General features: G+C 36.9%; 1 protein-coding gene across 5 annotated transcripts in view; it reads left to right on the top strand.

Moving 5' to 3' along the window:
• Positions 1–15,774, top strand: part of ROBO1 (roundabout guidance receptor 1) — a 441,102-nt gene that overhangs the window by 289,904 nt on the left and 135,424 nt on the right. For all 5 annotated transcript variants that reach the window (XM_043449143.1, XM_043449142.1, XM_043449146.1 and 2 more), the window contains exon 3: positions 11,774–11,931. In XM_043449143.1, coding sequence (XP_043305078.1) covers positions 11,774–11,931 — 158 coding nt within the window. The remainder of the gene's footprint in view (positions 1–11,773; positions 11,932–15,774) is intronic.

Raw genomic sequence — 15,774 nt, 5'->3', positions numbered from 1 at the left:
GGAGGAAGCACAAGCTGGAATCAAGATTGCCGGGAGAAATGTCAATAACCTCAGATATGCAGATGACACCACCCTTATGGCAGAAAGTGAAGAATAACTAAAGAGCCTCTTGATGAAAGTGAAATAGGAGAGTGAAAAAGTTGGCTTAAAGCTCAATATTCAGAAAATTAAGATCATGGCATCCGGTCCCATCACTTCATGGCAGATAGATGGGGTAACAGTGGAAACAGTGGCTGACTTTATTTTTCTGGGCTCCAAAATCACTGCAGATGGTGATTGCAGCCGTGAAATTAAATGATGCTTACTTCTTGGAAGGAAAGTTATGACCAACCTAGATAGCATATTAAAAAGCAGAGACATTACTTTGCCAACAAAGGTCCGTCTAGTCAAGGCTATGATTTTTCCAGTTGTCATGTATGGATGTGAGAGTTGGACTGTGAAGAAAGCTGAGCACTGAAGAATTGATGCTTTTGAACTGTGGTGTTGGAGAAAACTCTTGAGAGTCCCTTGGTGTGCAAGGAGATCCAACCAGTCCATCCTAAATGAGATCAGTCCTGGGTGTTCATTGGAAGGACTGATGCTGAAGCTGAAACTCCAGTACTTTGGCCACCTGATGCAAAGAGCTGACTCATTTGAAAAGACCCTGATGCTGGGAAAGATTGAGGGCAGGAGGAGATGGGGATGACACAGGATGAGATGGTTGGATGGCATCACCGACTCGATGGACTTGGATTTGGGTAGACTCCGGGCGTTGGTTATGGACAGGGAGGCCTGGTGTGCTCTGGTTCATGGGGTCGCAAAGAGTCGACACAACTGAGCGACTGAACTGAACTGAACTGAATAATTATAATATAGATTAATTGATGGAGAGATATGAGTTACCAATTGAGATTTGGAATATGGTGGCATAAAGGTTTAAACAGGTAAAATTGAGTCCTGCCTTAAATACTAAGGGGTGGAATTTAAAACCATATTATTTTTTAATCTATAAAGAAATATTCTTATTAATCTCTTAAATTATCTAGTTTTATATATATTTTAAGATATATAGTACATGTGTATATATATAAAATACATATATGCACATGTATATATACATGTGAGGATTTCCTAGGTGGCACAGTGGTACAGAATCCACCTGTCCATGCAGGAAACGCGGCTTCAATCCCTGGGTTGAGAAGATGCCCTTGGGTAGGAAATGGAAACCCACTCCAGTATCCTTACCTAGAGAATTCCACAGACAGAGGAGCTTGGTAGACTACAGTCCCTGGGGTCACAAAGAGTCAGACATGACTGAGCATCTAAGCACACACATATATTGTAATATATACCTTAAATGGTATACGGTTATGTATCATATACTTTAAAATAGCATGTTCAAAAAAAAAGAAAAACAAATAAAATAGCATGTTCAGTTCCTCGAAACATTAACCTGGGTATCATTTTTGGCATCTTTCTTTCAACTTTAGTCATTCAAGAAGCTATTTTGTTTTTTACTTCTAGCACATATCTCATTTTCCTTTTGCACTTATTCTGTGTCATTGTAGTTGTGTAAAACCATCCTCATTTTTTCCCTTAATTACTACAATTGGTCTGTCCACTTCAGTTCTTATTTCCCTCTTCCTTTCATTGTCAGAGCCACTAAAATGAATATTTAAGTATGATAATTCCAGCCTGCTTAAAAACCACTGAAGTGGCTTTCCATGGGATTGGAAGTAAAAGCTGAACCTTTATCAGAAATGCTGTGGGTAGTAAATCTGGTACCCCCTTCCCCTACCAATGTCGTGGTGTACCGTCAACCTGTCCCACTAAGCAGAGTATGAGTTTTTTAAAGACTCTTTCTTCAACCTAGATTATTTCCCCTGCCTGCAGTTCACTTCTCTAGGATAAGTTCTACTCATTTTTCAGGCTTCAGTTTAACTGTTGTTTAAATTATCTCCCTTATTAGTTTCTCACACAGCAGTGCTGTTCTTTTCCTTCACGGCATGTATCACTTTTATAGTTGTGTATCTGTGTGTGGGTTTAGTTGACTGTTGTCTGTCTCTCCCTGATACCTTGGTCACTATGAACGTAGGACTTCTCCTAATGTTAGCGCTCTTTCAGATGCTTAGCTTCAGAAGGTGTATGGTCAACATTTATGTTCTGAATGCTTGCTACGTCTTGGGCATTGTTTTAGGCACTGGTAACGTAGATTGATAAAAACAAACTTCTTGTTTTCATGGAGTTGACAGTTAAATACAAAAAGCCAGACAGTAAACAGATAAGTATATTCCTTTGATCAAGGACTATCACAGTGCAGGATGCTAAGCAGAAAGTTGGATTTTATGAGAGAAAGAACACATGTCTCTCTTGCCCCAATCAGGGTCCCATACCTCAGATAGCCTCATTCTGTCTGTGTTTTTTTAACCCTGCCAGGCTACTCCTGAATATGACTTTGCTCTGGCACTTAGAAACCCTCATCAATGGCATTCTTTGTCCTCCTTTCCACTTGTACCAGCAGCTGAGAAATTTGGCAATTCCTTACATAGTGAGTAATAGTAATACTTCTTTGCAGATGTAATGCACTATATAAATGGCAAGTCCTGTATAAACACTAAATAATTAGTCTTTGTAATAACCCTAATAAAATAGGGTGTAAAATTCTCTGTTTTGTGAGGAAATAACTGAGCCATTGTGAATATATCTATTAAAATTGTGGGCTAGTAGCGGGATACATGTGGTTACTCTGAAATCCCTGACTTCTGTTTTTTTGACTCCTAAATAAGCACTATCTACAAATGGTGTTTTACAAATGCTGCATTTTTCATTAATAAATCCATTTAGATTATAGTTGAAAGTGTGTAAAATTCAAACATCTAGTAAGCTACTGACAACTTTAAGTGAGAACATATGATTTTAGTAACCTAACTCTGGCAGTTCATTTTTTAAATGATCTCCCAGATAGCAAGTCTGTTGAATATTAACTGTTTAAGTGTTGATACTTATTGAGCCACATACACCTTTCCCTGGAATGCATCATGGGTTTAATGTAAGTCGAGTATGTGATGTGAGTTGAGTATGCCAAACTTCCCTCCTCTCTGTCTTGATGACTTGTTGCCAGTGTAATAAACTCTAGGGTGCATCTTGAACCACACGTGAGTCCTGAAGTTGAATAATGAAACCAGAAAGCAATGACTGCAACGAGCCATGAGGACTTTTCCTAGAAAGTGTCACCATTTTGCTGCCCATGCTTCTGCAGAATGGGAATGTAGTTTCAGCTTGGACCCATCCTGGAATTCTAGTCATTAAAAGAGCAAGGATGGCTTGTCCCCATTGCTGCCACCCAGCAGGGCACAGAGGCATACAGTTGTGTTTAAGCCTGTTGCTCCATTCTGTGTTGTTTAAAACAAAAACCATTGGTATAGACATATATACACTATTGATACTGTGTATAAAATAGATAACATATGAGAACCTGCTGAATAGCCCAGGGAACCCAACTCAGTGTTCTGTGGTGACCTAAATGGGCAGGAAGTCCAAAAAGGAGGGGATATACATGTATACACATACATATAGGTGATTCACTTTGCTGTAGAGTAGAAATTAACACAATATTGTAAAGAAATTATATTCCAATAATTCTTTTTAAAGAACAAAGCAAAAAATAATATATTACTATTAATTACTTTCATTTTGGTATTAACTTCTCTATTTGCAGGGCTCTGTATTCACTGCTAGTTAAGACTGAGTGATACTTGAAATCCGTCCTTCAGTTCAGTCCAGTTCAGTCGCTCAGTCATGTCTGACTCTTTGCGACCCCTTGAATCGCAGCATGCCAGGCCTCCCTGTCCATCACCAACTCCCAGAGTTTACTCAAACCCATGTCCATCGAGTCAGTGATGCCATCCAGCCATCTCCTCTGTCATCCCCTTCTCCTCCTGCCCCCAATCCCTCCCAGCATCAGAGTCTTTTCCAATGAGTCAACTCTTCACATGAGGTGGCCAAAGAATGAGTTTCAGCTTCAGCCATCAGTCCTTCCAATGAACACCCAGGACTGATCTCATTTAGGATGGACTGGTTGGATCTCCTTGCAGTCCAAGGGACCCTCAAGAGTCTTCTCCAACACCACAGTTCAAAAGCATCAATTCTTCGGCACTCAGCTTTCTTCACAGTCCAACTCTCACATCTATACATGGCCACTGGAAAAACCATAGCCTTGACTAGACGGACCTTTGTTGGCAAAGTAATGTCTCTGCCATCTTTACTATGTTACTTTTTCAGAATGTATACTTTTTTATTTAAGTACTGCTTTCTTATGGTAGAGCATAAGAGGTTTGTGAATCTTTAAAAGCTTCAGGAGTTGAGAAAATAAGTGCTTTAAACAGCATATTTTCTTCCAGGATCTTAAGCAAAGCATAATTTAAGGTTTCAAAATAAAGTTGCATGCTATAAATATCACAAGTGGGAGATGATGTAATTATTGAAGAGCATTCATAAGTATATATTCAAATTTTAAAAAGTAAATGTGCACCCTTTTAGAAACAATCATGACTAAATCATAACTTTATACAGAATTGATGTGTGCATGCATGACTTTAAAAATCAAATGCCTTAGCTTTAGAATATGATGCTATAAAGATAATACTTCAGGAAAGATTATTTTATATGTTATCATTTTAGTTTTTTCAATTGGTTAAAATATCTTTCTGTACATTCATCCCTTTGTTGAAATGCTTTTATAAGTTTGGAATATAGAGTAAGTGTTGTAAGTTTTATAACTTATAAGTTTATAAGTTTTATAAGTTTGGAATTATGATTTTATTTTGAGAAATGTTAAGGCGTTCTGAAAACTTTTGTACCCCAGATAACACTTTGTTCTTCTGGGTAATGTTGTGAGCTTAAAAAATAAGAATGCAAATAGTTATAAAAGCATTGTTGATACACTTCCATAGCTGGATCCTAAAGGATATATCTGAGTACAAAGTAACCTGCAGTAAATCTTACTGTATGATGACCATACAATCTTATTGTATGATGTATAATCTTAACTGTTTCCTGACAAGGTTAAGATTAATGTTGTTTCTTGACCTACTTCCCCATTTATGTAAACTGCACCACAAGAAAAATACAAAGCCTATGCCAGTTTTCATAAAAGCTTGGCACAGATGCCAAGCACAAAGTATGTGCTCAGTACAAATGTGTTAAAATGGGAATGATAGTTATTTTAAAATTAAGTTCCATTTACTTGAGTTAACTAGGCATTTAGATAGAGAACTGAAAGTGTCAAAGGGGTAATATAGTCTCTGCCAGTTAAAGACAAGATAAGCAATTAGTGATTTTGAAAGCAGTTGAAGTGGTACATTGTAACCCAGGCAGCCTGTCTCTGAGCATGCTTGAAGTTGTCCTCTTTGGGAATATACTTCCTCCTTTACTTTCTCCTCAACTATGCCCTATTTTTAAGGGTTTCATTCATTTTTTTTTTTCTTTCCCCTGTCAACAGCTTACTCCTATTTGCTGTGAGGCTTCATTTCACTGACACAGTAGTCTTTTTAAATAGAAAGACAAAATCCCAGGACTGCATATTATCTTCCTCTGCTTTTCCCAAGACACTCACTTCTAATTAAAATGTCCATATTTAATTAAAATGCATATTATTGTGCAGCTTTTTCAATCATTTTGTTGTTGAAATAGAAGAATAAAAGCATGACATATGTAGTAAAAGTGTGACACATGTCTTCTGAATGATTTCTAATTCTCAGTATGCCACTGAAAATATGCATTGGCCTCTTCCACACGTGGAAAAGTCTGAGAAAATACGAAAATACAGAATATGTTCAGAGGTAGCCATTTGTTTAAGTGTCAAGAAGGATATTTCTCATGCAGCTTCTGTTCTGAAGGGAAGAGGCTGAAGTATTCATTATAGCTATGTATTTAGAATTGTGCACGTGCCATTAAGACTAGATGTAATCAAGTTGATCGAAAAGTGTCCTTGATAGACTCTGCTCCTATCTTTACAAGTTCCTTATTCGTAAAATGAAACTAATAAAGTCACTTTTTGATAGCTTTGGTATGAGGATTAAATGAGTGGATACCTGCCATGGTTCCTTATATAGTAAGTGTCCAATAAATGTCATTCGTTGCTAACATTATTATTATACTGCTAACATTATCATTATTATTATTTATGTGATGAGCTTCTCTCCTCCTGAGGAGACTTAGATGATTAATTTCTAAAAGAAGAAGTTCGCATTCCACATCTCTTAGTCCCCTAACCTACACCAGGAGAAGGCAATGGCACCCCACTCCAGTACTCTTGCCTGGAAAATCCCATGGACGGAGGAGCCTGGTTGGCTGCAGTTCATGGGGTCGCGAAGAGTCGGACACGACTGAGCGGCTTCACTTTCACTACACCAAGATTCTGAAATTCACGTAACCAGAGTATTATAGTTCACAGCTGTTCACCACATGATTAGGAAACAAAATCAATTTTAGGAGCATTTGAGCCTCAACAAAATCGGGTAGTCATGAGACTGCAGTGCACTGATGTACAATCACTGGTAAATCAAACCTTCTGTAATAATGAAGTGGATTTGCTGCAAATAGATTAGACAGGAAAATTGCATTTTACAGTAAAATGGTGACAAGTAAAACATTTTAAAAAGAGAACTGCCTTGAAAATCAGGATGCAAATGTTCTCTTTTGGTCTCTTCCTGACAAATAACACAGGCTAGTGACAAAGCTGGGACTCAGTTGCCTCTAATTGTGGGATGAATTACATGTTATCAAAGACCACTGCCCTTTCTGTAATTTTATGCTTCATTCAGTTCCAAGATTTCCCACAATGTGTGTGTTGCAAATATTAAAATCTCCATAATACTTAAAGTTTCTGTTTAACTTATTTTTTCACTTTGCCACGTGTCTTTTCAATATTAGCCAAATAGGTTGCCAAGTCACCACTGAATTTTAGAACCTTTTTCTGAAAACATATTCAGTTAATCTGAGAACTGCATTACAATTGATGTATGGCTTTTCAAAAAGAAAAATGATTATATGTTTTGTTTTAAAGAATAAACTTTTAACTGGTCATTCTTTTTAAACCAAAAAGTTTCCTGAGAGACAAAGATTCGGTGAAGCTTATGTTTTTTTTTTTTTCCCCAATTTAACAGAATGAAGAAAAATGAAAAGGAGTTGAGCCAAATGACATGTACCAACCTGTAAACATAAAACAATTAGATAAATATGGAAGACATATAATAATTAGACGGAACTGGGATTTAACAGTTTTTAAGTGACATATACTTGAATCTATTATATATGCTATTTACTCTCTTTTAATATTTAAATTGATATTAAATCTTGTTTTCAAAAGTTAGTCCCATATTTTAAAATTTCATACTACTCAAGTCAAAAAACATTTGAAAATATACACTTCAATCAATAGAGAAGTTAAAGAAAAGGAGATTTTTTAAGAAATATCTATTTGTGATTTTACTCATGGATATGATTGATTTTTCTGCCAAGACATTGCCAATCACTTGAATTCAGTTTTTATTTTAATCACTTAAATACACACATGAATTAAGAAAATTGGATAATTTAACTAAAAGTTCATATAATTTTATAATGTGACACATACTTTCTTTTTTTTCCCCCAAAAGGAAATGTTCAGGACAAGTAAGAAGAAAAGCTGCTTTTATAGAAGAGAGAAAAAAACTTAATTTCATCACTTTATGCAATGTTGGCTGTAGCCATTGGCAATGCTGGAGTTTTATGTTTTACAGCTGCAAAAATAATTACATGAGCATTATCTAAGCAACAATCTTTAATGGATTACATTTTGTTAGCTTTTCATTATATACTGTAAAAACCCAAAAAACATAGTAAATGGAAAAAAAATCCTTGATTTATCTGACTTAGACCTTTGATATTTTTGAAAGACATTTTATTATTCATTGGTTTATTTGAGATATGATCTCAATTTGTAAATAAAATATAGTGTTACTAAATTGGGTTTTAGCTCACCAAGCAGAAAAGTTGTACAAATTATTTATTTTTATTTGAAAATTATGTTACTTTTGCATGTATCAAGAGTTTTAAATTTTTTCAGAAGTCTTATCTTAGATTAATAATGTGATCCAGCAAAAGCACATGCTATTTGTTAAGGTCAATTCATTTGCTTTTTTTATAAACCTTACATTTTATTTGTGGCATATTCTTAACTCATAATAGTAACATAAGTTCATAGATGGTAGAAGTCTTTGTACTCTGTTCATTTATGTGCTAACAGGAGCTGCAAGTTTCAGTTCAACATGGTTTATCTTTGTCTCTATATAATAGACATTTTATTACAATTAAATATTGTATCTACTGAAGTTAGACTTACAGCAGTGTGGTGTGATCATATTTCCTTTTACTCTTCTTTCCAAAGATGGAGAGACAAGTCTCCTCCTTAAGTGGTATTTCCAAGTGTTAATATTGTTCTGTTGTGCCCAGGTTTTCTTAATAGATAGATGAAAAAAATGGTTTTGTTTGAGTGGATATTATGGCTTACTCAGATATATGCACACAGTTAGCTGGCATCAAGGAGGGAAAAGCAGAGAATGACAAGAATAAAGTATTAGGATTTTGTAAGCCTCTAAGCTTATTTGTGGGTTTGAAACCAAAATTTAATGGTGACTTTTGAAATCATAGGTTTTTTTTTTCATTGTTGTACTTCATCCATGAAAATATTTTAAAATGCCATTGAAATGGAAAGACATTCATTCCAGTACAGAGTTGTAGTATCAGATATTTAACTCAATAGATTTTTAAAGATAAATAATATTTATCATTTCAAATCTATGTACTTAACATACCAATGAACATTTTGAGTATCAGGTTAAACTACTAAAATTAGTCACCTTTTATTATACATTGGGGGAAAATGGGAGAAAGGTAGCTGACATTTTTGGACTTATCATTGAAGTGTGCATCTGCATGCCTGCTTTGTAAACACGGAAACAAAGTAGTAAGTAATGTGTTTGAGTTTACCTACTCTGTAAGCAGCAGAGCTGTGATTTCAGACTAATGCCAAAAATTATGATTTCTTGATGTTAACAAGATAATCAGGACAGTTATACTTTATTAACTCTTTTTCAAATACATGTCTGATTTCCACATTTTATTCCAATAATCACAAACTGAATAATGCTGTTTCCGAGTTTGTTAGTATTATATTAGTGTCCATTTGAGCTTATAGTATGAACAGTTTCCTCTTCTGAAAAATATGTTTAGTAATATAAATGATGTTGATAATATCTCTCATTCTGAGCAGGTTTGAGAATTAAATAAACTAATATTTTGTTGTTGTTGCTTCGTCACCCAGTCATGTCCAGCTCTTTGTGACCCCATGGACTGCAGGACGCCAGGCCTCCCTGTCCCTCATCGTGTCCTGAAGTTTGCCCAAGTTCATGTCCATTGCATTGGAGGTGCCTTCCAGCCATCTCATCCTCTGATGCTCTCTTTTCTCCTTCTGCCCTCAGTCTTCCCCAGCATCAGGGACTTTTCCAATGAGTCATCTGTTCACATCAGATAACCAAAATACGGGAACTTCAGCTTCAGCATCAGTCCTTCCAGTGAATATTCAGGGTTGATCTCCCTTAAGATTGACTGGTTTGATCTCCTTGCTGTCCAGGGGACTTTCAGGAGTCTTTTCCAGCACCACAGTTTGAAGGCATCAATGCTTTGGTGTCCTGGCTTCTTTACAGTCCAACTCTCACAACCGTTCTTGACCACTGAGAAGACCATAGCCTTGATTATACAGACCTTTGTCGGCAGAGTAATGTCTCTGCTTTTCAACACACTGTCTACGTTTGTCATCACTTTCCTGCCAAGAAGCAATTGTCTTCTGATTTCATGGCTGTAGTCACCGTCCACAGTTATTTTGGAGCTCAAGAAGAGGAAATTTGTCACTACTTCCACCTTTTCCCCTTCTATTTGCCATGCAGTAATGGGGCTGGATGCCATAATCTTAGTTTCTTTTTTAATATTTAGTCTTAAGCTTGCTCTTTCACTCTCCTCCTTTACTCTCATCTTTAGTTCCTTTAGTTTAGGCTCTTTAATTCCTCTTTGCTTTCTGCCATTAGAGTGGTATAATTCACATATCTGAGGTTGTTGATATTTCTCCTGCCTATCTTGATTCCAACTTGTAACGCATCCAACCCAGCATTTCTCATGATGTGCTCAGCGTATTGGTTAAACAAACAGGGTGACAACAGACAGCCCTATCATACTCCTTTCTCAATCTTGGGCCAATCAGTTGTTCCATACAGGGTTCTAACTGTTGCTTCTTGCCCTGCAGACAGCTTTCTCAGAAGACAGGTATTCCCATCTCTCTAAGGGTAGTTTGTCATGATCCACACAGTCAAAGGCTTTAGCATAGTCGATGAAACAGAGATAGATGTTTTTCTGAATTCCCCTTGCTTTCTCTATAATCCAACAAATGTTGGCAATTTGATCTCTAGTTCCTCTTCCTTTTCTACACCCAGGTTGGACATCTGTAAGTTCTTGGTTCTCATAATGCTGAAGCCTAGCATGCAAGATTTTAAGCGTGCTCTTAACTAGCAGGGTAGATGAGTGATTGTCCGATGGTTAGCACATTCTTTGATACTACCCTTCTTGAGAACTGGGATGAGGATTGACCTTTTCTACTCCTGTGGCCACTGCTGTTTCTTCCAGATTTGCTGACATAATGAATGCAAAACCTTGATGGCATCATCCTTTAGGGATTTGAATAGTTCTGCTGGAATTCGATCACATTCACTAGCTTTATTAACAGCAGTGCTTCTTAAGGCTCACTTGACTTCTCACTCCAGAATGTCTGGCTCTGGGTGACTAACTGCACCACCATGGTAATCCAGTTCATTAAGATCTTTTTTATATATGTCTCCCATGTGTTCTTTCCATCTCTTCTTAACCCCTTCAGCATCTACTAGGTCTCTGCCATTTGTATCCTTTATTGTGCCCATCTTTGGGTGGAATGCCCCCTTGATGTTTCCAGTTTTCCTGAAGAGGTCTCTAGTCTTTCTGCTTTTGTTGTTTTCTTCTATTATTAATACGTACCCCCTACCAAATCCACAAAAACTTAAAAGTACGGAACTCCAAAATGACATTGTTGGTAGCAATGCTGGTGTCATCACTGCTGCCTTTTAACATTTGCCCCTCACTTACTCAGTGATAATGGAAAAACACACAGTATTTTGAATTTAATAATTTTGCAAATATGTCTAAAGTATTTATAATGGGCATATTTAAATTGTAGTGATTAGATACTCTAATACACTAGTTTGCAATATCTTTAAAATACCTCAATCAGATCCATGTTGGAAGTATATTTTACTTTAATATTTTTGCTTGCATGTATATGTATTCATTTAATAATAGAAAGCATCACCCCAATGTGTCATGTAAGTAAAAGGAGGGTTCAATTATATTCATTAGTACATGGATGAGAAAATGTGGGCAGTAGGCAGAGAAGAAATGCAAGTAAGAGATAAGCCAGATGCTGTCAGGGCACTAGGCAGCAGAAAACACTTGCCCACTGGCCTATGAAGAATATCAAATTATCCCCATTGTGTGTGTAAGGTCAGATATCATTATTAAACTGCATACATCTGTAAGTAGATATAGATTTTCCAAGATGTATTGAGATAGCTGTTAGTAGTCGTTTACTGTAATAAATATCTCCTTTGTGAAGTTCAGAGATAAGGGCTGTATATATCACCATTGACTGTAATGATTTAATCTTGTTCTACAGTACTACGGGATGACTTCAGACAAAACCCTTCCGATGTCATGGTGGCCGTGGGAGAGCCTGCCGTGATGGAATGCCAGCCCCCACGAGGCCATCCCGAACCCACCATTTCATGGAAGAAAGACGGCTCTCCACTGGATGATAAAGATGAAAGAATAACTGTGAGTATTTAATTCAGCAGTGGGGAACATTTATAAATCTAACTGTATGGATCTCCAACAAAGAAAGAGAGAAAAACGTGGATTCTTTTAAACACAGGACTGCAACAGTGCTCATTTTTAATTCTTCTTTAAAAGAAATGTTTTCATTCTCCCTGTATTGACATAAATATAAAAGGAATATGCATGTTGTTTAGTTTGCTACTCAGTAAAATAAAACTATGATTTCAGTATCTGAGAGTTAACACTTTTATGTATGACATAATTATTTTAGTAACTCTGGGCATATCCCATTTCTAGATGTTATAGCAAAAAATTATAAATAGAATTCAGAAATACAGTATAATTTCCAGAAAGCTTCTTAAGTCACTTCAGAATTTTTATCTTTCTCCTTTTTAAATTGCTTTTGTGTTCTAGAGTTTGATGTCATTTCTGAAAAGTAAAATCTTACTCTGAATGATGGTTAATGATGGATTGACTTCATTGCAAAATAAAGTAATGTGACCAGATTATTGGATTTTGAATTTCTGCTGTAATATGAGTAGAGAGTAAGCTATCTATAATAAGTAATGATGCTTTTTTTCCCTTATTAACAGCAATTCTATGAGACTTCTTTGCTTTTTCTGTCTTACAAGGAATTGACCAAAGTACCTAAGTAACGGAACTCGCATTGATTGTATGATTGTACAGTATTCTCATTTACTGTTTTTTTGTTTTGTTTTGTTTTGTTCATGTTGGTGTTGTTCAGTTGCTCAGTCATGTCTGATTCTTTGCAACCCCATGGACTGCAGCATGCAAGGCTTCCCAGTCCTTCACCATCTCTGGGAGCTTGTTCACCCTCATGTCCATTGAGTCAGTGATGCCATCCAACCATCTCATCCTCTGTCCTCTGTCGTCCCCTTCTCCTCCTGCCCTCAATCTTTCCCAGCATCAGGGTCTTTTCTAATGAGTCAGCTCTTTGCATAAGGTGGCCAAAGTATTGGAGCTTCAGCTTCATCATCAGCCCTTCTAATGAATCCTCAGGATTGATTTCCTTTTGGATTGACTGGTTTTATCTCCTTGTGAATTTATGCACCAAGATTTAAAGTTTCCCAGGAGAATGTATGTGTAAAGCAAAGGTTTTCGCTAATGTTGAAGAAAAAAGTTATAATAATCATAATCCTAATAAATGCTTGTACTGTTTCTGAACAACTAGTTAGCAGATCAGTATGAAAATTAAGTAGTTGAAAAAAGAGAGAGAGAGAAGTTGTGGTGGACAGGGATTTAGAGACCTTATATATAGTAAAGCAAACATTTTTTTTCTGCACTGATCTGAATTAGCTTGAGCTTCTCAAATGATTTTTTTTAATTTTAGGAATTAGTGTGAGAAGGACCTAGCTCTACCTTTATGAGATGCTGAAAAACCATATAGCAAAGTGGCTTCTGATGTCTCATATACGGAAACACTGTTTTGGGGAAAAAGAATCAAGAGCACAGGGGAATAGAGTTTAGGGCCAAATGCTCCTTTTGTTAATGATAACAGATTCCTTTTAGACTTATGCAAAATTAATATAATTTTTCCCTTTAAAAATATATTTTAAGTCATTTGATGATTCTTATCTGTAATTTCCATTTCCCTCCCTAATAATACAAACTCCTTAACATCATTATTATCCAGCTCCTCCTCAGCTGTTTCCTGATTACCTGTTTGTGTTTAATACAAATTAATGATAAATTTCTCAGCATTGGAGATGCAGCATTAACAGGATTCTGGCAATGCCCTTCTGAAGCTATATTCTGTGATTAATTATACAGGGAGAACCATAATAGATAGTATAACATGTAGTATATTAGACTATAATAAGTCCTATAAAAATAATGATGTGGTAAACAGATTAATTAGGATTGGGGTAGAATTTCAATTTTAAATATTAATAGAGGACAAGAAATGTTTCACATAAAGATGTGAAAAAGACTGAGGGAGGGATAAAGAGAGAGGGCTCAGACAAAATAGTAAGTTCAAAGACCCTAAGTCAAGATGTACCTCTAACATTCAAAACAAAAGGCAGAACAGTCATTGTGGGTGGAGCAGAATGAGCAAAGGGAGATTTGTAGGCGATGGCATCACGGATGACAACTAGTCATGAAAAGGAACGGAATAGCAAAATGGTTGCCGCTGTTGTTCAGTTGCTTAGTTGTGTCCGACTCTTTGCGACCCATGAATTGCAGGATGCCAGGCTTCTCTTTGGCCCCCACTCCAGTACTCTTGCCTGGAAAATCCCATGGACGGAGGAGCCTGGTAGGCTGCAGTCCATCGGGTCGCTAAGAGTCGGACATGACTGAGCGACTTCACTTTCACTTTTCACTTTCACACATTGGAGAAGGAAATGGCAACCCACTCCAGTGTTCTTGCCTGGAGAATCCCAGGGATGGGGGAGCCTGGTGGGCTGCCATCTATGGGGTTGCACAGAGTCGGACACGACTGAAGTGACTTAGCAGCAGCAGTAGCAGGCTTGTCTGTCCATCACTGTCTCCCTAAGTTTGTTCAAACTCATGTCTATTTAGTCAGTGCTGCCATCCAACCATCTCATTTTCTGTCCCCCACTTCTCCTCTTGCCCTCAATTTTTCCCAGCATCAGGGTTTTTTTTCAGTAAGTCAGCTCTTCACATCAGGGAGCTAAACTATTGGAGCTTCAGCTTTAGCATCAGTCCTTCCAATGAATATTCAGGATCGATTTCCTTTAGGATTGACTGGCTGGATCTCCTTGCAGTCCAAGGGATTCTCAAGAGTCTTCTCCAGCATTATAGTTTGAAAGCATCAGTTCTTCGGCACTCAGCCTTCTTTATGGTCTAACTCTCATATCCATATGTGACTACTGGAAAAACCATACCTTTAACTATATGAAGCTTTGTCAACAAAGCAATATCTCTGCTTTTTAATACACTGTCTAGCTTTGTCATAGCTATTCTTCCAAGTAACAAGTATCTTTTAATTTCTCAGTTGCAGTCACCATCCACATTGATTTTGGAGCCCAAGAAAATGAAATATAATGCTATTTCCACATTTTCCCCAGCTATTTGCCATGAAGTGATAGGACCGGATGCCGTGATCTTAGTTTTTTAATGTTGAGTTTTAAGCCAGCTTTTTCACTCTTCTGTTTTCACCTTCCATCAAGAGCCTCTTTCTGCCAGTAAAGTGGTATCATCTTCATATCCGAGGTTGTTATGTCTCCCTGCAATCTTGATTCCAGCTTGTGATTCATCCAGCCTGGCGTTTTGTATGATGTACTCTGCATAGAAGTTAAATAACCTGGGTGACAATATACATCCTTGATGTACTCCTTTCCCAATTTGGAGCCAGTCCATTGTTCCATGTCCAGTTCTAACTATTGCTTCTTGTCCTGCATGTAGGTTTCTCAGGAGGCAGGTAAGGGACCTAGAGATTGTCATACTGAGTGAAATTAAGTCAGACAGAGATGGACAAATAATCATATACTATTGCTTATATGTGGGATCTAAAAAAAAAGGTACAAATGAACTTATTTACAAAACAGAGATAGAGTTACAAGTGTAGAAACAAAACTTATGGTTATGAGTGAGAGAAGGCAGGGAGGGAGAAGCTGGGAGATTGGGGTTGACATATACACACTACTATATACAGAATAGATAACTAATATGGACCCAAAGTATAGCACTGGGAAGTCTACTCTATGCTCTGCAATGGCCTATATGGGAAAAGAGTCTTAAAAAGAGTGACTGTGTGTGTATGTGTAACTGGTGCACTGTACTGTACTGCAGAAGCTAACATAGCATTATGAAGCATCTGTCCTCCAATAAAAATTAAGAAAAAAAAGAAAAAGCTAAGCA

The sequence above is a fragment of the Cervus canadensis genome, chromosome 27, assembly GCF_019320065.1.
Source record: "Cervus canadensis isolate Bull #8, Minnesota chromosome 27, ASM1932006v1, whole genome shotgun sequence".
Classification (NCBI taxonomy): domain Eukaryota; kingdom Metazoa; phylum Chordata; class Mammalia; order Artiodactyla; family Cervidae; genus Cervus; species Cervus canadensis.
Note: the sequence above shows the minus strand (reverse complement) of the source record. Positions and strands in the feature narration are given on the sequence as shown.